Here is a 27764-nt window from a genome sequence, read left to right on the forward strand (position 1 = left end):
ACCGCCCCAATCCCACCCCACCAACTCCACCACCACTGGTGTCACCTGCCTTCTTCTTCTCTCTTACCGAATACTGCTGTATTCATTTTTCACCTCCAATTTTATTTGGGTTGGGGTATGGTGGGGAGGGGTGTGAGGGGGGCGCCGCCGAGCAGATTCAATTAGGTTCTGTGATTGGGCCGCTGGCATTCAACGAGGTCATGGAAAGGTTAAGGAATTCAGTGGCACAAACATGATTATAGCTCTGTAGCATTTGATCAGAAGTAAGGTTTGTCACGTCAAAGTGGAGCTCCTCTGTTTCTTGCACCGGGACCATCAGTTTAGCCAGAGTGTTATGTGAGAACGGCTCCAAGTGCTGGTTTAGCCGATTCGTCCAGTGAATGCTAATTGCATGCAGAAGACGATGAATAAACAGCATGTTTGGAGATATATACAAAGATATACAGCAGGATTTATGCATAACTCTGTCTTAGAAATGCAAAAAATCCTTGAACTCAAGAAAGTTTCATTGTTCTATCCCAAATGTGAAGCATGTGAAGTATAATTTTAGGCTGTTTTGCTGCCTCGAGTACTACAGAACTTTTCATTACTGAGGGGAAAATGAAGGAAGTCCAAGTCTATCACAATATGTTACAGGATAGAGCTGCTCAACAGTTAAAGCTCAAGCTAGATGCTGGGTGAGGCAAAAGGACAAGGAAATAAATTGGCAACTTAACAGCTCAGTTTCTGAGCAGCCCACTCAGAACCAAAGCCTTGAACAATATTGTGGACAACTTCAAGTAATCTGATCACATTGGACAAGAAAATGGCTGAGGTGAAGCATACGGTAAATAGTCCAAATGTTGTGTGGGACCCCAAACCCTGTTTTTTGTGGCTGTTGCTATACTTGGAAGTTGAACTGGTTATTAAATTTTTTTATTAAATTTTCCTTATTTACAGTGTAGCTTGATTTGTATTTATTAAACATGCCCATCAGGGATGAGTTTAAAGATGAGAACCAGTAGAATTGTTTGTGTGTTAGCACATTTGGTTTGTGTTCTTTTGGCTCAAATGAGATTCATGTCACCTTTTTGAAATGTTTTTAATGAAAGCCAGCCCATTTCAAAGGGTTCACTGTTCATTGTCACTGCACAAAAGTGCATGTAAGATGTCCTCCAAATAAAGATTAATATGGAATATCAATATTTGTTGCTAATGCCCCTATCATGCTTCAGATAGGACAGACCCAGGACAAACTTGAGAGGTAATGTCTCTCATCTGGACTGGGAATGCTTCTGTGTCTCCCCCAAGAAAAACAGGTGAGGTAGAGACTGAGATTGGAGCATCTCAGACTGCTGCACCAGAGACTTGGACCTGGATGGATGCATGTTCCTACTGTCTAAAATCCATTAAAGTCTTTTGGAAATGTACAGTCATGTGAAAAAAAAAGTTTTCGGGGGTAAATAGTAGCCAGGTGCATCAGTGCTTTTAGTACTCCAGTAAAGTAAAAAAGCACTACATAAGATGTGGTTCATTTACCATTTACCACTTGATTAACTGATCATCAGTTGCTTTAATAAAAACATATATTTGGGAAGTTTGCTGGTCTGGAGCACTCAGATGCATGTTAACACAAAGCTATAATCCTCCCAGCAGTGGACCTCCCAGCAAAATCACCCCAATGTCAAACCATGCAACACTCTGGAAAACAGCAAAAAACCCAAAAGCTACTTCTCTACAGGCCCCATTTAACATGTGAAATGATAATGTTCATTTCAGTACAATAAAAAGACTGAACAAGTATGGCTTGTTTAGAAGGACTGCCAGGAGAAAGCCTCTTCTCCTGGCAGTCCTTCCATGGCAAAACATGGCAGTAGGTTTGCAAAGTTACATCTCAACAAATCACCAGACTTCTGGAACAATGTGTTTTGGACAGATGAGATCCAAGTGGAGTTGTACACAGTGCCATGTTTGGCCAAAAGCAATCAGCCTATCAGGCCAAACACCTAATAGGGGTGACCACAGGCTTTTGGCTTGTTTTGGAACCACATGATCTGGGCACCTTGCAGGTGGTAACTATGAACTCCTCTGTATTGCAATGTATTCTATAGGCAAATGTTAAGCCTTTTGTTTAATAGCTAAACCCGGGTGAAATTGAGTCATGCAACAGAACAGTGACAGCAGCAAATCTGCACAAATTGGCAGAAAAAAGGCCCAGTCAAAGTCGTCAACCTGACTAAAATGCTGTGGCAGGACCAAAACTGAGCTGTGCATAAACAAATCACTGCAAATGCACTGAAGCAACATTGTAAAGATGAATGGGCCAAAATTCATACACAATGATGTGAGAGACTAATTAAGTAACACAAAAAAACATTCATTCAAGATACATCTGATAACGGTGACTCTTCCCAGGACTTCATAGAGTACTGTGAAAACTTTTCCACGTGGCTTTGGGGGTGTTTCAACTCGGAGTCCACTCCAAGAGTAACAAGATCAGACACATTTCAGACACACCTGATTTTTGACCACTGAGACTGAAAATTGAGTTTTCTCTGGGTGCAGGTTTCATATTTACTTGCAGTTTATTGTCTTACCTTTGCTAGCTTTGGGTATTGAAAACTACTTGGTTAGGTTTAGGAAAGCTCTGCTCATCAAAAAGCGAAAGAGAGTCTCAGCACATGTGTGCACAGACGTTGCATGCTGCAAAGATAATAAGCATGAAAAGAGACAGAACGAATGTCCACAGAAACATTCATTTGCACTTTCTATTTTTTTCTGTGTGTGTGGGGGGGGCACTCCACACACACACACACACGCGCACACACACAAACACACACTTTCTCTCACATGCACTCACATACACATATTTAGAGAGTAGCAGAGTAATAAAGCCCACCCTTGCAGTGAAATTAAAGCTAGTCAATGACACTGCCTGCTGAGTACACACTAAATCATTTTTATACTCAGATGAAACAACCAACATAATACTAGCTTGGCATGTGTATCTAATATCACCTGGAGACTCAGAAATAAATAAATAAAACAAACAAAAAACAAAAACAACTAATCAAATGCCATATTGGATGTGTCAGATTCATGTCAGTACAAGAGATTAATACTAAATATAGGAAATATGGTACAATGGGAGTATGAGATCTTTTTATATTCAAAATGACCAGGCAGAGAGCACATTATGAGATATTGGATTGATAAACAGGCTGTGATGCTGTTGTTCAGTGAGTATAATAGAACTATGACGCTACTCCTGGGTAACCAAAGATTGCAATATGATTTTAATGTGTTTTATAGACACAAGCCCTCCAGTGAGAGGAAATTATGTCAATAAATAAGCAGACTCACATTTTAAAACAAAGGGAATCATAGTCAGTGAAATATGTGCACATATATTATGGTGTTTGGTTATCAAATATGATACACAATACGGTCATGCGTCAACACACACACACATATTCTGACAATAGTACTTGGTGAGCTCTCAACCCTGAGGTTCTGTGAGTGTTAGCGACACATGCTTGTTTTTTATGGTCTTTACCATATGTTTGCTATTTCCATAGCTTCAACTCGAACTTATACACTGCTCAGAAAACATGAAAGGAACACTTTTTTATCAGAGTCAGTAAAACTTCTGGGATATTGATCTGGTCAGTTAAGTAGCAGAGGGGGTTGTTAACCAGTTTGGTGTAAATACAATTAACAACATGTGCAGTTAGAGGGGCAACAATGAGACAACCCTTAAACCACAAATAGTTTTTAAAGGTCCAAGTCATTGACATTTTTTCCCTGCATCTTTTCTGACTGTTTTTTCACTACTTTTGGCTAACGTCAGTGTCACTACTGGTAACATGAGTTGGTGCCTGGACCCTACAGAGCTTGCACAGGTAGTCCAATTCCTCCAGGATGGCACGTCAATATGTGTCATAGCCACAAGGCTTGTTGTGTCTTCCAAAACGCATGTAGGAGATTCCAGGACACAGGCAGTTACTTTAGGAGCGCTGTAAAGCTTTAGAAGGTGCTTAGCCCATCAGCAGGACCGGTATCTGCTCCTTTTGTACAATGAGGAACAGGATGAGCACTGACGGAGCAACAAAGAACCTCCAGCAGCCCACTGGTGTAAATGTCTCTGACCAAACAATCAGAAACAGACCTCATGAGGGTGGCCTGGGGGTCCAATGTCCTTTAGTAGGTCCTGTGCTCACTGCCTGGCACCGTGGAACATGATTGGCATTTGCCATAGAATACCAGAATTGGCAAGTCCACCACTGGCACCCTCTAATTTTCACAGATCGAAGCACTGAATACATGTGATAGACGTGAAAGGCTCTGGAGAAGTCGTAGAGAACGTTATGCTGCCTGTTCATCGTTCAGTATGAGCGGTTTGGTGGTGAGGAATGGATGAACGCACAGATATCTACAGGTTAGACAACAGCACACTGTCTGCCATTGGGTATCGGGATGAAATCCTTAGACTCACTGTCAGACATGCTGGTGCAGTGGGTTCTGGGTTCCTCCTAGTTCACGATGCCCAGCATTATGTGGCAAGAATATGCAGGCAGTTCCTGGAGGATGAAGGAACTGATACCCTCACCTGAGCTAAATGCAGCACCTCTGGGATATTATGTTTTGGTCCATCCAACGCTGTCAGGTTGTACCTCCGACTGTCAAGGAGCTCAGTGATGCCCTGGTCCAGATCTGGGAGAAGATCCCTCAGGACAGCATCCGTCCTTTCAATAGGAGCATGGTCCAGTTTTGTCAGACATGAATACAAGCACCAATTACTGAGTACCATTTTGAGGTGCTCACAAGAAATTTCAACAAAATCGACTCACTCACTGCATCCTTTTTTTCACTTTGATTTTCCAGATGTTTTTGAATTCAGCCCTCTGTATGTTGATCATTTTTATTTCCATCAAACAATTGATTCTTTCATTCATAACACATTACCCAGTCCATATCAGTATAGATAACCAGCATGATCTTTCCCATTGAGATCTGATGTGTTTTCAAAGTGTTCCTTTAATTTTTTGAGCAGTGCGTATTAAACGTGTTATAGAATGAAAATGCAAAAGTAAAAAGTACATAAAAATTTCAACAGTTAATTTTTTTGATCAAACAAACTTACAGTGGTTTTCTAAACATTTACATATTTCTTTTCACTCTGACCGGATTTTGCCCAGAAATAAACATGACAGTGTGTGTCAGTTTTCTCATGTCAATCATCTGTCTCACATAAATCACTAGAAGCCACATCCCTTAGTGAGATTTCCCATCTGCTAATGTCTGTCACTTCAGGTTGCAGTCAATAGACCTGTTTGGTACACCCGTCCCTTGGTGGGGTCTAATTGCCCATTGCAACCCTCAAATGTGTCCTACACTCTGCAACTCTTGAGAACCTCCACCAGCACCACCGCCTCCACTACGAAATCCCCATTCCATTCTCAAGATGGGTATTTACATGCCCCACACCGTGGAGAGCAAACAAGCTCATTTAAAAGTTCACATGCTAATGTGTGACATTTAATCCAAACTTTACACGGGGAAAAGGACACGCTACAATAGATTTTGATTCCTTTCTTGTCCCTGAATCTCATCATCTTTTGCCTTCCATATTTATGAGTTGAAAAGGCGGGACACCTTGGTGGAGAGTAGGGGAAGGGATAGGGAGTTGACTGTTTGAAAAGTGGGCTGGGTTAGTGGTGATAATCCAGAGTTCTTTGTTGATAGTGCTCATATGCACAATTTATTGACTGCTCATCCTACTTAAAGCCACAGTTTATAAATCCACCAAATAGCTCCTAAGTTTCCTGCTTCATGTGTATGTGATATTTAATAACTGCAATATTACTAATTAAATCTATTTAATTAATGATTTAATTAATTTTTCATCAGCGTTAGGTGTCTACAGGTTTCTAATTTTTAGCGAGCAACTCCTTGGTTTAACTAATCGCAGTGACAACTGTTTGTAATATCGGCTTATCGAGTTAATTCCATAAATTGGCCAAGTCACAAAGTGAAACTGTTAGAAGTTGTCTGGTAAATGTACTCTGAGAGGAAGCGTCTGCACACTCAGCCAAAAACAATTTTCAAGAGATACACCACTCTGTGCTGTTTTGATATTTCAAAGGGGTGGAAAGAGTGGAAAGTGGAAAAACCAAATGGTTAGCCAAAGGGGCTGCGACTAAGAGGGGTAGTAGTTTCCGCGTATGCGTGTGTGAGCTACATTCTTGGTTCCACCAGCTGGCTGGCTGACACACATCCACATGCACTCGATATTACTGTACATTCCCATGAAGATTTATGACTAATCTAGATTTTATTTGTAGATGCTGAGTATTTAAATCTTAAATCCCGAGTTAGTTCCTCTGTGTGTGTGTGTGTGTGTGTGTGTGTATATGTGTTGTGTGCACGTGCATGCATGTGTGTGTCTGTTTATGATTTATCTTTGTACCTCACACAAAAGTGTCTCCTCCTTCTGGTGAAGCTCTGATAACTCCCTCCTCTGACGTTCCACCTGCTTCCTGCTGGCCTCCAACTACAGAGGGAAAGAAAGTGTGCAAAGGGAAAGTAGAACGATTCAAATAATAATTAATAACAAATATTTGAAATTCCATACGCAGACTTTTGAGGCTTAAACTATTTCCATACCATACATGGATAAGGGTTTGGTGTCTTGCATGATTTTAACACATGGTTCCGGTTCTGAAAAGAACATATTTTTGGCACATTAATGTGGATCGAGAAGCAGTGGAAGCTAAAGGCACAGAAGTGGGTCAAGTGAGCAGAAAGACCTAAAGACACAAATGGATCTAAAATGTGAATTTTCTGAGGCAGACAAAAAGATTTGTGATGTCCAAATAGTCCGCTCGTTTTTGTGTGAGTGCATGCGGATGTCTCTTTCTCTCTCTTTCTCTCACACACGCACTCACACACACATACTCGGATCGACCCGGACAGGCCAGGGATGAGCACACCCCATCTGATCTGTGGCCCGTTCATTCATTAGACCCATGCTCTCCCCTATTGATTTCAGCTTAAGTAATGAGAAAGCTTATCCAAAAATCTTTAGCATTTGGGCTCCAACTTAAGGGAATCAATGGGGCCATTTCCCATTTTGAACAGCACATACGCAGGGGTTTTATGTATGGTGAACGGGACAAATCCTGATGCTGATAAATCAATAAGCCTTTTTGTCAATGGACGGGCATGCTTGCACTCACACATACATGCATATGTGGACACACTTGGCTGATAAATGGTATTTTTGAGGCAATTAAAGTGAGCTGTAAACATATGAAGGCCAATCAATTGGTCAGTGAGGTCTATTATCAAGGCTTTAACACTGATTTAGAAGGGGCTTTAAGTGTGGCACAGTCACTTGTGCAGATCAGCACCTGCATAGATCAGTGCTGCTCTGTGCTAAGCTGCTCATACAACAAGAAAGTATGTGGCTCACCTCTAAAGACTGAAATAAAGAGAAAGAGGAGACTTAGCATTGCTGTATGACATGCAAAATACTTTTTTTTTGTTTTGCTGCTTATGAAGTATTTTAAAGAAATGCCACAGTCAAGTAACACCCTAATTGTAACCCTCACTTTGCACTTTCCCTCTCTTTAAAAATTGGATCTTGCATCGTATTGAAATAAGATAAGTGGAGAGGAGTAGCTGTTTGCTTAACAATTCTATTTTAGCAGGGACAGAGAAGCTTGTTAGGAAGAAAACTAACACATCAGCGCTGCCCCTCAACAACCCATCCCCCAATGCTTCTACTGCGGTAAAGGTGAGACACACGTGTTAGCAAAGTTAACCTACAGACAACATTTCTCTGAGGTAATTGGTTCTGCATTAATATTCATTTGACTTTGCATTTAGTGACTATGGCTCCCTTCACTGTTTTGATGCACTGTGCCTATGTCCCCTGGTACATCACACAACATTAACCCTATAGCTCTGATTATGATTTCAGCCATATATGCATATTTATCCTTGCTACCTGAAATGCAAGCGATTCGACGCTCGACCAAAACCCCTCTTTTCTTCCAGCGTGCACTGGACCTGTCTCTTAATTTATAATTTGAAGTGTATAACATGTCCAGTTCTTTTATCCCCCCCACTTTTTCACTGTGGTTGATCGGGTGCGTGTGCATGCGTTTTGCTGAGGCATGACATTTCAATTGTGCATCCAATCAAATTGGAAAAGAGGCGGTAAGGAAGGTTGGGGAATGATAAGGGGTGGGGGGGTGTAGTGAGGGTTGCAGACCAACCGTTACCATGGTGAATCATTTCTGTCAAAACCACCAAGGTCACAACTGCTGACCTGCAGCGTTATGGGACTTTGGAATAGCATACTGTAAATGGACACAAGGATTTCTCTCTTTCTTTCCTTCTTTACACATTTTGTCCTTACTTTGCATTTTTTCTCTCTCATTATCTTTGTGTACATTTCTCCTTTTCTTTTTCTTTTTTTGCTACTTGAAAAAAAACAAAAAGGCTTCTTGTTTTGCCTTTCTTTATTACTTTCATATTTAAGATTGACTAATTGTACCATTATGAGACTTTTGGTGTTACTGAATCCATTATGCATGGCCTGTGCTGGCAGTGGGTCTGAACACAGCCTGTTTTCAGTCATTATAATTCAGTTTGCTAACACACAGGCATTGTGCTAGTGTAGGGTTAGGGGAGATGGTATGATAAAATATTGAGGGCGAGCAAGGCAGCTGCAGATGCTAGCTGTCATGTGTGAGCGAATGAATGTTATGACAAGCATGTTTAAACATTCATGCGGGGAGGATAGTTTAGGAGGGCTTTTCATTAACACCAATATGTCTTCGTCTCCCCGGTGCAGACACTGCTGGTGGAAGCATGACAACAACAGGGAGGAGAGGAATTAACATCTCGAGAGGAAACTGCCACATATACAGAGAGAAGTAGAAACAATCAGTCCTGTGCGAGAGCACACACAGGCATACACATTTAACACTGGCTGACTCAACCAACTCTAACAGACAACTTTCTCTTATTTACCAGGACAGCTGTGTAACTGTAACATCGTGTTCAGGGCTGATCAAGTAGGTGGAAAACTTCAGTAGTTTCTCACATCAACCACAACAACAGAAATTATTTTGTTCAAATTAAGACTGAGAACGAGGGAGATTTCTGTGCCAAATGTGCACCGCCACCCATGCTGTTAGGTTGTCAGGAGATTTGACCAGGCAGAAACAGTGCAAGTTCTTGATGCTTTCTGGAGACTGGAGAGAAGTAAAGCTATTTGTGGTAATTTCTTGGGAGCGAAGCAACATCTAATCTGTTTACATAACCTTGATGAAGTGAGATCAAGGAACAATTACAGGTGATAAATAGGGATTTAAGCTAATGCTGCTCTGGTGTATAGGGTCCACAATGTGTCCGCGCAGAAATTAATTATCTTTTTTTTTTCTTATTATCAAGCTATTTGAAGTATCTCTGCAGCTAGTGATTAAAAAAAGGCCCAGATATAACAATGCCGTAAAACAGTTCAACAACACTCTCTTGTTACTTAGGCATGTTATTGTGAAAAGACGAGACACGTTGTAGCAAACTCAAACTCCATTTAATGGAGTGCAAAATCAATACTTATGCTGATGATCTCATGACGTCAAATCAAGGCGAAGGAGGGAAAAAAGGAGCATCATGCATTCTCAACATAAGTGGCTTTGACTTGCAAAATGTGTTTGCATAACATGAGCTTTAGTTAATGTCATAAATGGCTCTAAATGCTGCAAGGTGCATTAAAAATATGCACAGTCATCCGTTTTACCTACACCTTGATGCAAACATTTTGAATTAATCTAGTTTTCACTGGTCAAGCAATTCCATTTTGATATTCAAATTTGGTGCGCATGTGTGCCTGTGCACGTCTGTGCATGACTGATCTAATCAGTCTTAAATCAGTTAATAAGCCAAGGACACAGAGGAGATGACTCAGCTGATGTGAGCCCGAGCTAATATTAGCATCTCGCCCCCCGTTCTAGACCTGCAATGCACGGAGTAGCTTCTACTGTTTGGGCTTCCCATTACAAAAGTGCACGTTTTGGACATTAAGACCAGCAGTTAAGCGCACCGCAGTGAATTCCATTAGCACATTAGCAAAGGTGCCACGACCTAATGCTAAGGTTGGGTGCCGCATTTAAGACCTTACAGTATTTGTTCTCTAAAGCAGCTTAAGTCAAATGTGAGGGTAGCCCTGAAACTGTTCTTAAAACTAAAAGCAAGGCTAATCCAAAAGACAGGCCTGTATATGTGAAAATGTCATTGTTGCCACTCTTCTAAGGGCCCTAAACAAAGTATAAATCTAATGCAAAATTATTCGGAAGCTGTTGTTCTAATTAAACGTCTCCCAATGTCAGATGCAGAGGCCAAACTGGAAGACAGGATGAGTACTGTTCTGTCAAAACTAATAGTCATTTCCAAACCACACATGATCAACTACATGGCTAAATGTTCAAAAACAGGCACATGCCACAGAGGCAAACAGATACATATACATGAATGCTGCCTATTAATTAAAAGCCAGAGCATGAAGTTGACTTGGGGTAGGCGGTTTGTGACACCACAAATCTAGGAGACTTCCTGTAAGACATAAATCTGTTGTGCTCTCACTCTCTCTATGGCACAGGCACAACAAAGACAGTCTTGTCCGGGTCCCCCCCACCCCCACCCCCATCCATTCATTAGAAGCACAAGCAGCTGCGGCCAGGTTCAGAGACAATCTACATTCTCTCTCTTTCAGTCACTCATTAATTCCCTCTGTCTTTTTCTCTCCGGTTCGCTCTTATTTTTAGCCCTTTTCTCCCTCTCCCTCCATTTCTTGCTGTCCTTCTCCAGGTCCCCCTCTCTTCTCTCTAAACATTGTCTCTTCCACATGGCCCGGATAATGAGTGGTGGAGCTAAACGAGAGGAAACACGGCTCACTATTAGGAGGGGAACGCTGACTGAAGGTTTTAAATAAACGGAGAGAACTTGAGGCCAAATTGTATTTCCAAGGACATAAACTAATGGAACAGCCAGACATTCTCTGAACAAATACACACTCTGTTTAAACAACCATAATAGTTGTAAAAATATACATGTCAATGTAGATCTAACTGAGAGACAGGCTGGCAGAAGGCAAAGAGAAATACATATAAATGCAGATATCCCCCATATATGAAAGCCCAAAAACAAACACTGTTCAATCCTTCTTTTCTTTAGTTTGGAAAGCTTAATATCCTGCATTTAACTGCAGAACAATAAGGACATGAAAAAAGCATAAACGCTCGTCTCTGAAAAGTAATTAGGCAAACGTGTTTTCTTAAGTGTCTCTGATATGCTCTCAGGCACATAAATCCACACCCACACATAAACACACACAGAGAGGAGCCCACCCTGCCTCGCTGTGGGGTTAATTGGGTTATCTAGTCTGATTAGCATAACTAATTAGGATCCTTGTTAACGGAGGAGTGCTATTTATTCAATTAGCGCTCTGTGTGTATGGACCCCCTTCATCGCTGGTATAAGTTCAAATGAAAACGAGGCAAAGCTAAGTAGGCATGAAGGGAGACCTGTGGGCGCCTGTGCGCGTGTTGATTTCATCATTTATCTGTTCGACACACAGATGCTCACCATCAGGTGCCAGGCACTTCAGCCCCACCAGCCCCCCCACCCCTCACTACCACCCCCACCAACACACACAAACACTCCAAGCTTGCTATGCTGTGGCTCTTAAACCCCCTCATCATCATCATTAGGTTTCTGATTAGCATAATTAGCACTGTTAACCAGATGAGCTTGAGTGGAGCCAGGCTGTGCCAGTCGGGGCAGCTGACAAATGTCAAGCTCCTCGCACTTTTCCAGGTTGCGGAGGGGGCTACTTGTTCCTCATCAGGTGGGTTTATGGCACATTTCCATACCCTTAGTGATTGCTAACTGATAACAAATGGTCTTTCCAGCACATTTTGATGCAATGTGCACACACACACACACACACACACATTAAAAAAAAAGTCAGAGGGGGATGATTTCTCTCTCAAGGCAAGCAGCCCTGTAAAAGTGACACAGCTCTTGAAGTTATATCAGTTAATAGAACAATGCTGAGCTCATACCACCAATTTATTCATTCGTGTTTGCAAATGCAGATGCTGTCTTTTGTTTGTGATGCTCAACATGCGCTTAAAGCCGACAGTAAACACAGAAGAAGCAAATCAACAGCACTCCTCCGGTCGTCAGCAAGTGAAAACTCACAAACACAATCCAGCACTCACAAATAACCAGAGAGAGGGAAATGAAACAGAGAGAAGGAGCGCTACATTTACTGAAATTAAACATTTTCTCATCAGCCTGAGGGTGCAGCAGGCCCACTAATGTATTATTCATCCCCACTTCACAAAGGAACATTAATCAATTATGAAGATATGAGGATCTTAAAGTATAGAGGAGAGACGAAGAGCGGCTTGTTCGTATTAATATGCGGCCGCAATCGTGCGCCTCCACCCCCCCACCCCCTTGGTCCTCAAATCAATATTTTGCAGATTAATTTGGAGCGGTTGTGGCGAGATGGCAGGATGGAAGGAGGGGGGGGAGAGGAGAGAGTGTCTGAGGTCTGAATTAAGGTGAAGTGTTTTGTTGGGGTTTTTTTCTAGGACTGTGTAAGTGTGTGTATGTGCATACGCGTAAATATGCTATCTGCTGTACTGTTTTTGGTAAACATATTAAGTCTGCTCAATAAAGGGATGTCCATCATCCAAAAAAAAGTCTTAACATTGAAACACTAAGTTAGGATTTTGATATAAACGTGTATAAAATTGTAAAGAGAGAAACTTCATGTAAATCATATCAATGATCAAAAGAATCTAATCATCCTGAAACTTGATGAAGGTGTGTAACTTCTTATTGGCAACCCAGTTTGCAGTTTTACCCGCTGATGAGTAGTTCTTGTTAAGTTACAGAGTGCATTAATACACTCACCTCAGAATTCAAAACAGCTGCCTTCTTAGCGCACTTTTAAACAGCCCGGATATAGTCTTTTCCATCTTCCTCAAACCCCCTCTTCCACTCTTTATCCACTCCTCTGTCTTCAGTTGCTCCTGCCTTCTCCTCTCATCTGTTTTTCTTAACGCTCCTTTTTTATCTTTTATTTTCTCCTCATCCTCCCTCTACCTCCATAGCACCTCTTTTCTTCTTTAACTCCTCCTGCAGCTCATTTGTTCTTACATTCAGCTTGGAGAGCTGAAGTCAGACAGGAGAAGAAAAGAAAAAAAGAAATGTGCAGGCAGTCACATCTCTGCAATCTGTGGAACAAATGAGGTACCAGTCACATAATCTAAAAAAACTAATCTGAAACATCAAGAGACCCATCGCAACACAACATCCTGCAAGGCAGTAAAAGAAAAAGTGGGTCATGCAAAAAAGATGGCTAAATTGACTGGCACTAAGTGAGCGAATGTATGTTTTATCACACCACACGTTAATAGCTGTTGCATGTGCAATATGCGTGGCACATGCATGTGTATGTGTGCAAACAGCAGTCCCGAATAGTACACGTGTAAGCCTTTGCACACCTGAGCAAGCGTGTCAGCCCCCTCCTGTTGCAGGAGCTGAATGTTAGCTTGCAGTTTGGTGATGCAGATGTCTTTCTCAGCAATCTCCTTCATGTTGTCTTCGTGGATCCGCCGCAGACAAGACAGCTCGCTCTGCAGGTGCACCAGCCTCTCACCGCTTTCCAGCACCTGCGTCGCAGTCTTCGCCAGAAAGGAATTAAAATTTGATTCCCCCCCCCCCCCCCCCCCCCCCCCCCCCCCCAAAAGAGACAAAGGTTTATTTTCATTGAGAATTATTCACTGGCTAATACTCCTCATACAATTTTTCCAAATTGCTTTTGATTACTTTTTCATAAATGTCTCGCAATAATCTGAAATGAATTGGAATGAATAAAATTACATTTTTATATCAATTCTTAATGTCTCATTTTAAAATAGAAGTCCATGTAATTACAACTGTAAGAGCCTGAGCGATAATTGCCTGGGTTGTGTAAGACAAATTCATAGTTAGAAGTTCACATACTGCAGATTAAAATACAACGTATACTGTAAATATATATCATTTATAGTTTAATTTGGCCACGTGTTCTAGAAAGCTGTTCATTTGATAGTGTCGTCGTGCTAACAAACAGTATTTTTTTAAGTTATGGCGCTCACATGTACCAAGGCTCCGTGTGTGTTTGTGTGTCCTGTAGATCTGTTTGCGCATCTGCATTGCAGAAGCACCAGCTAAACAGAAACACAAGTGGAATAGAAAATATATAGCCATTTGTTGAAAATGTGATTAACAGAACAAGCTCCAGTTACTCTACTTGTTTCTCTACGGATCTGTCTGTAATCACACAAACCACTAATTAGCGGCAGTGCAAATGAGTCAACTCACAAGCAGCATAAACAAACAGTAACCAGCCAACACACACATAAACAACCAACAAGCCTGGGTTTACCACAAGCACAAATGCATGTGTGTATTTCTGCAAGCCTGTGTGTGTTTACGTGTGCCTTAACCATAAGCCACAGAAGACAGTAAAACAGCAGTGGGTATAATTTAGTGACACCCTGTAAGGAGGTGTGGGAAGGTTGTAAAAATCTCTCCCTTTTAATCCCGAACGGCGATGCCATGTTTGTTACCCAGGGCTCTGAGATATGCTGGTAATTCATCACACACGCCATGGCTTCCTGTTAAACCTGACTGCACATGGAGAGCTTGTAGCACAGCTGCCAAACCAATATCGTAAAAAACAATTAAAAAAAGACTCCTCCACCTTTTAAACAGCCTTCTCAACAAATGCTGCAAAAAAAGGAAACAATTTCTTAGCAAATCATTTAATTGTTTCAACCTTACAATTGCTATGAGAAAAAAAAAGAGATTTGTTTACATTGTCTTGCTTTTTTTGGGGAACTATCTTGAGTCCAGACAATTACGTGCAAACGACAGAATGTCTTGTTTGCATTTTTGTGGCGTGATCCCGGTAGCTCATTCTTTGGAATGTGCTAAAATCAAGTCAAGTCAAGTCGGTTACCTTTTGCTTTCCTTGTATATTCTCTGTGAGCTCCCTCTCCAGATCCGAGATGATCATGTCCTTGGTTTGCAGCTGGATTTTCACATCTTCCGTCTCAGACGTCATCTGGTCCACGGAATCACTGCTATAGCGGAAAAGCATAAGGAAGAGGAAGGAAATCGTGAACTACTGAACAAGCAGATAGATGTAAAACATAGAAGGAAAATATCTCTTTTCAGGTTTATAGTGAGTACAGAGTGCATTATTAAGTGATGTGAATTACAGAGATGAAAGCCACAGCATATTGCAGTGTATATAATTGTTTCCATCACAATGTATAAGCTTTGATCCTTAATCAAATTGTTTTAACAACTGATGCAGGATAAAACAGGAATGTGTAAGCAACATGCAGCACATGTATAAGGTGTAAAATTCAAAAACATCTCATTCAAAAGCAGCAAAGAGATGCTGAGCCTGTTGAAATTTGTGCTAGATGACAGCAACCAGAGCTGATATGTGTTTCTCTCCGTCAGTGTGTGTGTGTGTGTGTGTGCGCACGCGTGTGCATGCATGTGTATAAGTCTGTGTGTCTCCCAGCGGTGAAAATACGTTAACTCTGCCCAGACACCTTTCTGAGTCACCAGTGACAGCTGTCACACACCCAAGATGGAAAGAGAGAGAAAAAAAACCCCAGATCATACGGCACTGTGTGGTACTGTTCACAAACACACGGGCACGTACAAAGACACACGCAGGCACACGCACGCACACACAGTTTCATATTTACCAGCCTCATGAGATGAGCTATTCTGATGAAACTTTGCACAGATTAAAAATGTTAAACTCACATTTGATCAAGCGTGTCTACACTTTCACACCAAGTGGAGAAGGAAAGGCAAGATTTGACAAAAGTGACATGTGAGTGGATAGAGAGCGCTGAGAGTTAAATCTTTCACTTTGGCAAAAAAAAAAAAAAAAAAAAAAAAACTTTTCAGTCAAATGGAGTAAAAGCCACAGAGGAAACAGTGAAAGCTGACTTTAGATTATAGTCTGGTTCTGCCTCGATAGGAGAATGGGAACGTGTATGTTCTGCTGTTATTAATCCACTTGATGTCTTTTTATTTAATCGTAAGTAGAGTTTTCCTCTGTTGTAAATAATCACCGAGCTAAGGTGATAATTTACAACACACAACCCGTGATATAGAAGCCTAAGTAACACATAGGTATGTGTAGAAGGATGGTTTTTGGCCCAAAACATGTCATTTAAGACCAAAAGGAAAAGAAATGCTAACATTTATTATAAGATGACTTCTTTAGGTCCTTTTAGTCAGAGGTGCAAAACTTAGGTGTAAAAACAAGCTAATTTAAAACCTATTTTCCTATAGAAGGAAGACACTTGGAAAATGGATGTGAGTGCGTGCAAGCATATGCTCGCTGCAAAAACAAAGATTTTTTTTAAAACCACACTGTTCTTATCTTGTCCAAGAACTCATGAACACACAACTAATGCAGAGTCAAAGGATTAAAAAAAACAAAAATAATAAAATAACTATAATTTGTGTTACTTAACGACACATAAGCCTCTATTTTCTGCACCATTAATGGATGGAACTGAATTTATTAAGGAGAGGAGGATCCTTCATTTCCAACAGTTTTGCTTCTTTTGGGAAAATCAAAATGAAAACATGCAGCAAATCCTGATCTGCAACAAGTCAACATGCTAATTTATTCATGCCATTCAAGTGCGTACGTATCTGCGTGCGTGTGTGCATAATATTGCAGGTCATTATTATGCATGCAACAAATAAGGCTGCACGGCTTGTTATATTGCAATATACAATAAGTACTTGTGGTAAACAAATGACACAATGTCACACCACCAGAGGAACAGAGAATTCCTATTAAAAGCATTAAGTGTTGTTATGATTACTGTGTGGACAGAGTGAGCAGGTTGAGTGAATGTGACTGAATTGTGCGTGTGTGTGTGTGTGTGTATTACTGTGACTGTATGTGATATTAAAGCAGGCTCTCGATTTCTCAACCTGTCATTCAGCCCTATTAAGCAAGGCTAACAAAATTAGTCATGAATATGCAGTAATAACAAATGCAAATTGCCACCACTCCCCCCCAACACGCTGTGCATGTGGGTGTGTGAGCGTGTATACATATGTGTTTGCCCCCAGGGCTATAGACATTGGCTCTGTAAACCCAATTCTTTCTACATCATTACAGCAACAAGGCATAATTCATAAGAATAATCTGAACATCTATGTAACCTGGCACGCAAAAAAAGGACACAAGTCCTCCTTGAGACTCTCTTCACACGATGGGGTTCACATATAGTACAGCGGGTTCGCTTTAACCTTTTTATGTTGTGGGGGGAAAAAGGCTGGGGGTTTCCCGCTCCGCGTTTTATGCTTGAGACACAAGCGCGCACGTGTCGGTGCATGTACACACACCAACATGTAGATAGTCTGTTGCCTCCGTGTCCCCAGGGTGGTGTTTGACACAGCCTGGGCGCTGCCACAGCAATTAACCTCCCCCGTTAATGAGAGGAGTTCTGTCAAGCAGCCAGATGGCACTGCCTGGCACGCTGCCATGCAAAGACACATATGCTCATATGCCCACACAGCTTCATTCACACACACACACATACACACCCAGAGACATGCACATATACACATTTAGGAACATGCACACGCAATGCAATCATGCCCCCCACCGCCCCACCTCACTGTACATCTAACTGTTGCTGCTTGTCAGCATCCCTCACCCCTTCCCCACCCCCCCCTTCTTCACCCATCTCCTGCATTGTCTTCTCTCCATCATTCCTCCCTAGCTCCATCTCTGGCAGCTGCTTATCCATGTCGCAGCGCTGCAGATGTCACAACTCATCAGCTGGGAGAACAGCAGGGGAGGAGAAGAGAGAAGATTTTTTAGAGGCGAGGAGGAGTTTTCTTGCATCTCAGTATTTGACAGAAAAGCAACCAACTGGATGAAGTTTCATATATTCGCACACGACTGACTAATCAATGTGCTCATTTCGTGACTTTTGTTAATGTCGGCGACTTTTTCATACATGTAGAAATGTTAGCCATGGCTTTAATAATCAGCTGTATCGTTAAGAAGTGTGTGTGCTTATATTTGGAAATGGGTAGATACGAGCGCTGCGCGTGTTCTGCTTTGTGTGTTTGTTTGTTAATTAGCGTGGCACTTGGCCGCGGCACGGCCCGCTGTGTGTGCATGTCTGCATGTCCGTACAGCAGCCCACCAGGCCTTCGTATTGATCAGTTAGCTTGGCCTAATAGGAGAAGAGGAGCCTGACCTGGGAAAGTCAATATGGAGAAAAAGAGACATATCCTCCTCCCGTCCTGAGAGAGAAGTGGGAGAGAGAGAGAACGAAAGAGAAGAGATAGATACAGAGGTAGAGAGTCTACTGTACACTGTCAGTGCTGAAGAAAATGGTGAAGAGTGTGTAGCTTTTTGGAAAACCAGCTGGACAACAGAAAAACAACCAGCGCCAGAAGAAAATAATAATATAACAATGATGAACCCACCCCCCTAGTCTCTTGAAGCCCATGTATCTCATCACTCTGTTAACAGAGAAAAGTTTGAGTTTTGAATTAGAACAGTCTCACTGAGGGATACCGCCTAAGTTTCACATAAGTGAAGTTCCTACCTTTCCCAAATGAGAATCAGGATATTCTGTCAGAGCTTTTTTCCTCTCTCTTTCCTAACTAACTTTCAGCATTTGACTGCTTTTGGCAAAGGAAAACAGCACTCAAGTTAACTCCTGTGTAAGAAAAAACTGCTGGAGATTATACTAAGGGGAAATAATTTAAAAAATAATTGGGATAAAAACTGACACTCACTCACACATTAATACACCGATAGATCAATGTGTGTGGGGGTTTATGGGTGTGTGTGTGTGTGTGTGGGGGGGTGGGTGGGTGGGTATGTGTGTCGGGGGTGTCTGTGTGTGTGTTATGTACACCATTTCAACTGAAATATATAAATAAATTTGTAGATAAACAAAAAAAAACAGAGAAAACGGAAAAGTAGATAAAAGACTTAGGTTTCACCACGCACACGCATACATACACAAACACACAGACACACACACACCTGGCTGAGTGATGCTACCCTGGAGGGTGGCTTCAATCTGATGCGTTTAATGTTGACGCTGGTGGCAAGAAACACACACACTCACCCGCTGTTTCAACCTGCCTGTCATTTCATTTCAGGAGACCTGATTTACTCATTTCATTTATTTAATTTTTTTTATTATTATTATATGTGCAGCCATTTAAAACGCTCAAGGTGTGATGCAAAGCCCCACATCTCTGACAGCAAGTACGCTGACTGAGGATCCATCACACCCTTCAGTGCCTTTTACAGGAATGGCATAGAAACCCCGTATAGCCACAAACTCGGCTGTGCCACATTGTGCCAGACCACTGATTCCTGCTTAGCTGGGTGCTTTAATTGGCTGCGCTGCAGGCTGTCAAACCACCGACTGTCACTTTTGACCATATTTGGATGTGTTTTTTTAGCTATTATATGACAGCTTGTGAAAAATAAATATCAACTGCAATAATACCCATGTGTTTGGAAATTAACTGTTTTTCTTTTAGGTCAGTAAATATTATAATGTCACCTTTGATGACAAAGGCATTACTTGTCAGCAGGGGTTGTACTGGAGTTTGAGAGGAGGAGGAGCTCTTGTGTAGTGAGGTCAGGAACACATGATCTACTGCAGGCAGTAGAAACGGGGACAATGTCTTTAGTTAAAATTTGGGCAGATTATTCACTTTTTTTTGTAATTTCAATGACATAATCAATACATTTCAATAACTCTACAGCATACATCATTGCTTTTTAAAATCAGACCACTTCCTGCAATAATCACTTGATACACCATGAAAACATATTGGCATTCTCTAGATGAAACTAACCTATATTTTGACTCTTCTGCTGCGGATAAAAATGCTGACTTCATTCTAAGCATAACTGCTCTGTTGCCAAAGGGTAACTATGAATTTGTGCACAGCAGCTCAGCTGCTTGCTTGGAGAAAAGCATTTGGGTTAATACCTAAGATCACAATGGCATGTCAGAAGATATAAATAATTAATGAAATTACTGCTGCTGCTGTGCCACCTGCGTAACTTGCAGACGGCCAATCTCTTAGTGTCGGGACATCGAGAGATTGAGTTGTATTGTAGCATCAAACAGCTGTGTGATGCTACAGCAGCTGTTTTATAAAGGCAAAGAACAAAACAATGATATGTACAGCACGAGACAAGGTGTAATTTGAATGAGTTTTTATTTGGATGGTTGTTTAAATTGTCCAAATTATCCAAATGCTTCTCAATTGATTTTCCTATCAAACTTCTTACTGGTCAAGTGAGTCCATGTGCCTAGCTGGCAATGAAAAAGTGTGAACTAGATAAATATGTATGAGCACAAAGATTCTAAAATGCTACTTTCATTAGTTTTGTCAGAATGTAAAAATAAAAATCTATCTCTCTGGGAAGATCTAACGTCAAAACAGAACACGTCTTTAGGGGCTTTGGAGCATTGCATGGTGGGAAATATCATATAGGGATTTGCATATTGCCATGGGGACAGTGGTGTTGCAGTGACTCCCTAAAGAGTTCAAGCTCCCTCAGGATAGACACAGTCCCTGAGGCCAGCTCTGCTACCTTTCTCAACAGTGGGGTACCTGTGCATGTGTGTGAGTGAGTTTGTGTGGTCGAATCATGAAATTAATCATTATTTCAGTCAAAAGTAAACTTCTCCGAAGAAAAAAACTGCCTAGCTGATGAGAAGCGAAGGTAATACAAACCTGCGTGGGATGTGAGCCACAGGTCCAGTGACCTCATCCAGCAACAAAGGCTTCAACCCAGCCTCAGACACCTAGGATACACAGAAAATGACATCCTGATTATTTATTTCTGTTTAGTGTATTTGTAGTAACTGCAGCATTATAATGCAGTACCATACACCTTGAAATGAATTTTAATGCTAAAGTAGTACACCCAAGAAATAATACGTTCTCTCTGAACTCTAACATATCCAAATAGTTCAATATTCACTTCAGTACAACCTAAATTTCTGTTTATTAGATATACACTGCTAAATAAAGGAAAATAGTTTTGTAGAAATTGATTTTCTCGGGTGTAAACCGTGATGAAGTCCGACAGCGCCCAGGGGTAAAGGTGTGAAGTGTGTCACCCCTGACTAATTGCTAAGAATTTGCATCTTGTTGACCGCAGCAGCATGATAATATTATCATGAGGAAAGAAGACATTAATATACAGCAACTGCATAAATAAAATTGAAGGAAAACAATCATTCCTCATTTTCAAACCCAGCATCCAAGATTAAAATGGAGATAGAACTGATTTAATAATTCGACTTCCCTCCTGAGAGATTTTTTTTTTAAAGAACATCTTTAAAGCAATACAGTAGTGTGGGAAGTCAAGTGCATTGAAAGGAGGACAGAGAAAGCAAGACAGAGCATATGCAGACAAAAGCTTATGCACAAACACAGACAGACACACAATTCTCAGATATAGTTTCAATTCAAAATACCCCTTGCCATTATCCTGTCTGCATGTCTTTTTTTTTTCAAATGAAAATTTGTAAGGACGAGTGAAAAATGTGTCAGCACAGTTATTGTGAGGTCAATTCACACTGTGCAAAAAAGAGAACAGCATAGAAGGGGGGCAAAGGAATTAACTGAGTTCAAAAGAAAAGTAAATAGTTCTGATTGTCCAGCGTTTTTTATTAGGCCAGACTATTAAAAAGAGGGAAGAAATAGACAGGACAGGGCCAAATTAACAAGGGCAATAAGCAACAGCTGAAAAGAGCAAAGAAAAAGACTGCCAGAGAAGGAGAGAGCGGCAGGAGGCTCCACGGAAACAGAGAGGCCCGGCACCGCTGGTAAAATATCGGCCACTCTATCGCCGTGGTGACAGGGGTCACTCCGGGAAAAGGAAATCAATGCTGACAGCAATGACTCACAGGTCAACACATATCCCCCGTGTGTGAGTTAATGTGTGTCTGTTCGTTTGCTTTTGGCCATGAGTGTGTGCGTGCATGTGTGTTTTTCAATTATGTATATGTTAAGTGTGTTTATGTGTATAACCATGCGTTTGTGTGCATGCGAGATAAGATATGGAGCAGTAGAGCACATATGGAGTGCATAAAATATCAAGTTAAACCATCTAAAAAAAGGATCTGAAGCATGTGTAAAGATAAGATTCAGTTCATTTAATGTGTAGTATTTAAGGCCTAATGGTAAAAGACAATTATACAGGTCGCCTTTGCTGTTTTAAAGGAGACTAATCATTAAATAACACACAGAGTCTGGATCTTCCATTTTTGCCACCACTTTACTATGAACTTGAAGAAAACTTTAAATTAAGGACATTGATTGGTGAATGATGATTACAGAAAAGGTGTTCACTCACATATTAGTGCAATTTAACCTGCTGGCAGTATTTATGTATGGGGACTCCTCCTGTGTGATGGCACGTTTGAATATTATGTTGTATAATACCAGCATAGCATTACTGGTCTATAAGAAAGTAATATAAAAAGCCAAGCTGTCCGTCCTCTAAGTAATCAATCTGTTTACCAAACCACATCTATAAAAATATACATTTAAACACACACACACACACACAAAAGCCACACACGATCATAAAATATTCATATTCTAATGCACCTGCAATGTGACAATGAGAGGACCTGGAAAACGTAGAGGTCAGCGGCTAATATAGGTAGGCTATGTGTGTTTAGGAGTGTGTGCGACTGTGCGTGCAGGCCTTATATATACCCTTGGGTTAGCAGGAGTTACGACCTGCTTACATTATTAAGGTGAGTAGTAGGCTGTGTTATGTATGCCTAAAAAGCCAGTCAATTCATTACTGATGCAATCCCCTAAGTACATGAATAAGCGTGCGGCTTTCTCCTTTTCTCTGCCTCTCTGAACTGTAAAGGAGACAAAATATTGGTGCGATGCAGGGGGCTTTAGATAAATCAGAAACAGGAGGAAATTAATAATAAGAAATAAAACAACATTAGCTGATTAAGTATGTATGGCAGAGTGACGGCTGAAATTTACAGGCAGCTGGGCTGGGTGTCCGGAATAAGGTCTCATTACAGATCACGGTGTGTGTGTGTGTGTGTGTGTGTGTGTGTGTGTGTGTGTGTGTGTGTGTGTGTGTGTGTGTGTGTGTGTGTGTGTGTGTGTGTGTGTGTGTGTCCATCGTTAGTAATCCGTCACCTGTGGTCTCAGCTTTATGAAAAGGCCTGCAATCTATGATAATGAGCCCTGTGAAGGTTATGACCACAGTAAACTCATTTGTTAGCAGTAGGTATATATGTGTGTGTCTGTCTGGCTGGCTGGCTGTTTTATGTATAATATAGCAATGTCATAAAGGAGTGGCGAGGAAAAATACTTTTAAAGTATTGGTGAAAATCATCAGAGACGGGGAGTGAGAGAAAAAGAGGCAAGCAGGAAAGAAAAAGAGAGCACATTACACAGATGTTGCATCACATCAATTAGCTTCCTTGGGCAGTTATTAAAAACACAGAGAGGACTTATACAATATATTCTTCTGCACGGTGTCCTCGGCATAACAAGCAAAACTAACTTCAAATGTTGTGTCACAATTTCTTATTAGGAAGGCAAACGTCCTATTTTTTTTTTTTTATCTTTATTTATTTTATCTTCATCACTACAGGTCCTTTCCCTGTTATGCACAGGGAAAAATTGTATTAGATACGATGTAAAGAGATTGCACTTGTAGTTGCAGTATGGCTGGTAAGTACCAAAAATGGTCAACAGTAGGACTTCTACTGTAAGAAATACAAGGAAAGCGCAAAATAGCAACAGTCATTCCCAGACTGATTTCCTTCTTCTCCACTGTCACTCTTCCTCTTTTTGCCTCAATTTTCCTTCATTTCTTTTTCTTTGTTTTCAGCCTCAAACCTCATCACAGTCTCTTGTCCCCTCCTGTCTCAATCATTTGCCCCTAACATACTCCCCCCCTCCCCCCAACACACACACACTTCCCCTTTCTTGTTTCCTTTTCTGTCTGAAAATAGTCATCAATTTTCTCCCGAGCTTTGTCAACTAAAAGCAACAGAGGAGAAAAAAGACAAGAAACAAGCAAAGCGGGAATGTGTGCTCGTGAGTCACCAGATCACAACACAAAGCGAAGGCTGAATAAAATAGAATCAAGCAACTCAAGCCAATTGTGACTGGAAGGAGCACGCCAGCATCTAGTTCTGCTACGTCACGACCTGCATGTTCAGAATGAGCGTAGACAAAAAAAAAGAAAGAAAAAGTTTACTTTAATTTTGCTTGAGCCTAATTCAAATGATGCAACGACAGCATACAGGCAAAAGCACATGTCTGCTGCCTTACTGAACATGTTATTGACGAGATACAGTGTGGCATCAAACGTACTGGCAGAGCCTATCCAATATACTGTATGTGCCGAGACGTCCCTTTATAAGATTTTGCCTTCAATTCTATAATCTTTCAAATATAAAATGTCCTATTTTGCCAATTTGTTGCAAAAAGACTGGGAGAGTAAGCTTTATTCCTAATTAGTGAAGTGGCACTGTTGTAAACCTTCCCTCTGCCCAATGGAAGAAGACTAAACTGTAGCAAATCACATTCATACAAAAAGTTGCTGATTTTAATTTTGGCTTGCCCAACCATGAAAGTTGCGTTGACTAAACTTACCGGTTGCTCTTAAAGTAAAACCCAAGTAGAATCATTTCTACACAGTTCAGAAAGCCACTGTCGTCTCCCTGCATCAGACGGACTTGTTACAGTTCCATCCTGTGGCTGATATATTAACAAAGGTTTACAAGGGCAGAGCACTACATATGTAAGTTTGGCCTTATGGCTGACCTTACAATGCACTTAGTATCCTGTACAGGGAGTAATGCTGCAGCCACTCCTACAAGCCATTTATTCCAGCTAACGACCGTCAAGCACTCATAAATCAGCATTAGGAACCTCTTTCGCCTTCTCTCTCTCGTTTAGTCCCCCTTCTCTGTGGCTCCCTCCACTCCTCCGATATTTTCTGCCACTTCTTGCATGCATTTTTTTTTTTTTTACAATTTACCTTTTCAAACCTGTCACTCATTCTCATTCAAATTCAATGTTTTTCATTCTTCTTCCTTTTAACTACATCCACACTGGCAAAGTTGATAACACCATTTGAAAATCGCTTAAATAAACGCATATTCCTTGACCAAACAGACGCATATAATTTGTTATCCAAGTTTAATTTAACACTTCTAGTTAAAGCTGAAGTCTTTGTCTTCTTATGGGCAAGGATTGTGTGCTTTGTGCATGACACAAGGGATGGACACACGGTGACTGCAGGCTGCAAACATGGGCGTTGACATCGCTGTTTCCAAAACTCCATCTGTAAACTAAAACTGGGTCATTGCGGATCTGTTTTATGGGTCCTAAAATACCAAAGCAGTGTAGGTCTACAGGTGTAAACATAACAGCATTGATGTAGTGTGCATATGGCCTTATACTGTGTATCTGTCTACCTGTCAGTCCTCCTCATCATCATCTCTTTATTTATTATGTGTGGCCCCTCTACCCCCTGCCATCCATCCTGTTTCACCCTCTCTTTCTGAAAACCCCTTCTCCTGCAGATAGAGATGGCGTCCCTGAAAGGTCTAACCTGGTATTGGCACCTATATTGATTTTAATTAAGCTAATTAGTTCATTATTCCAAGGATCAAACAGGGGCATCCATTACTGCATAGACAGAGAGAAAGAGAGACTTAGGGCTCTTGGGTGTGGAGGGGTGCTATGGAGTTAATATGGTAATGAAGACAATAAATTATCACTCACAGCAAAGTCATTAACAACAGCATTAGCATAGTCAACCACCGTGACCCCCGTGACCTCCCCTGCTCTGTCTTTCTCACTTTCACTGCCTTGTTCCCTCAGAGCACCTGCCACAAACGCGAATGCTGAAGCGTGTGTGAGGTGCGTGCATGTGTGCATGTATTTGTTGGGGGAAGTGGAGTTTGGGGGGGTTGATAAAGGTCACAGAGATCATAGACTGTTTTTAATGCTAACCTGAATTAGGTTTCAGCAGTCACTGCTATGTAGGGTTGGACAGGTGTTCTTTGAAACGCTTCTACTGCACCAAGTTCGCAGCATGAATCATATACAAGCTAACCACAGCTTAATCAGTTAGGAAGCACGCTACATCAGTACTTCTATTACAATCATTTTCTTCAACATATTTTTGACAGATAGTCTTAATGCACCGGTATGTATGTATTTTCAAGTAGACCAGATGTCAGAACTCTAAAGTTGTGGTCATCCTTAATGCAGGGCTGATATGCGCTGTAGCCTGCATACTTACATGTTTCATTTACATGTAACTACAACCCAGGAAGAAAACTGGGCCTTGAGAGTCCTGCTATGAAGAAAGCTCCACATGACAAGAAAAATTGTGCTCTCATTAGCAAAAATTAAGTCATGAGACCAATTTTATCATTTGGTTCCCAGGCTTTAAGATTTTAATAGCCCCTGTTCTGTGGTTTATGGGAATGTCATAAATAGTCGCTTTGTGAATCACATACACACACACACACACACACACACACACACACACACACACACACACACACACACACACACACACACACACACACAAAAATTGGAGCCTCATCACAGCTGGAGACATTGCTGGCATTCAGTGAGCAAATTTGTTGTCATCACTTGTTGTAACTGGTTTTGCTCTCTCCTCCGATACAAATAACACAAAGAAAATCCTTTGTCAACCACCGTTTATAAAGATTAACAAGCATGGCCGATGGGAGACTTCCAGTTTAGGCAACCGCAAAAGAGGACTGCAGGGGTTCCAATGCAGGCTATTGAACTGTTTGTCCTATCATGTGGGTGTTTTTTTTAATCTATGATTGTAGGAACATTTTGGGGGCGACGGTGTTCAAATTTTGTCATGACGAGCTGAGTGGATGCCAGCTGATTCCAATTTACCTCTTCTGATCTGTACTTACTAACAAATACATGTCTCAAATTAAAGACATGTCTGTCACTGCAGATGTTTTCCTAGTACAGTTTAACTTGTTTAAGTAAGGTTCAAAACATTAAAAAAAAGACTATTTCTTCTTTATCTAAAATCCTGGGTTGTCCTATAACCCCTTCAGTTAAAACAGGTGTTCAAGTACAGTACAAGTTTGTATTGCATGCAAGGGACATGTCCATCTGTCTGTAGATGGCACAGACCAAAGGCTAATTGTAACAGTCTAGAACCCAGAATACAATCCTTGAATTTTATGATATTATGGCCACAAAACAAACTCTGTTTAGTGTCCATTAGAGTTCAGCCCTATTGTGTATCAACAAGACCATACACTACGATTCAATCAGACGTTAGCCAAGCTCCTATTACAGAGCTCATTGCATCGTTTACATTGTGGAACGGTCCATAAGTAGCTCTAAATGCTCCTCATTTGATTGGATTTCGCATTATGGACATCAGAGCAGAAACACACTGACTATCCTGTCCCCTGACTATCCTAATAGACTGTTGAGTGAGACGCTCCATTTGTTTGTATTTGTTTACTGATGTAGACCCTGAAAACATACAAAGTAGCATAAACAGACAGTGAGAGCATCGTGTAAGA

General features: G+C 41.1%; 1 protein-coding gene across 8 annotated transcripts in view; it reads right to left on the bottom strand.

Annotated features, from left to right (window-relative positions):
• pmfbp1 (polyamine modulated factor 1 binding protein 1) overlaps positions 1-27764 on the bottom strand; it is a 93496-nt gene that overhangs the window by 61291 nt on the left and 4441 nt on the right. For 2 of the 8 annotated variants that reach the window (XM_080864997.1, XM_080864993.1), the window contains exons 3-7: positions 20899-20969; positions 15074-15197; positions 13572-13751; positions 6646-6699; positions 6449-6532 (exon numbers count right to left, since the gene is read on the bottom strand). In XM_080864997.1, the coding sequence (XP_080721123.1) occupies positions 6449-6532; positions 6646-6699; positions 13572-13751; positions 15074-15197; positions 20899-20969 (513 nt within the window). The remainder of the gene's footprint in view (positions 1-6448; positions 6533-6645; positions 6700-13571; positions 13752-15073; positions 15198-20898; positions 20970-27764) is intronic. The other 6 variants (XM_080864999.1, XM_080864996.1, XM_080864994.1 and 3 more) reach the window with 5 other exon arrangements.

Source organism: Rhamphochromis sp. 'chilingali', assembly GCF_963969265.1.
Source record: "Rhamphochromis sp. 'chilingali' genome assembly, chromosome: 18".
In the NCBI taxonomy this organism is placed as follows: domain Eukaryota; kingdom Metazoa; phylum Chordata; class Actinopteri; order Cichliformes; family Cichlidae; genus Rhamphochromis; species Rhamphochromis sp. 'chilingali'.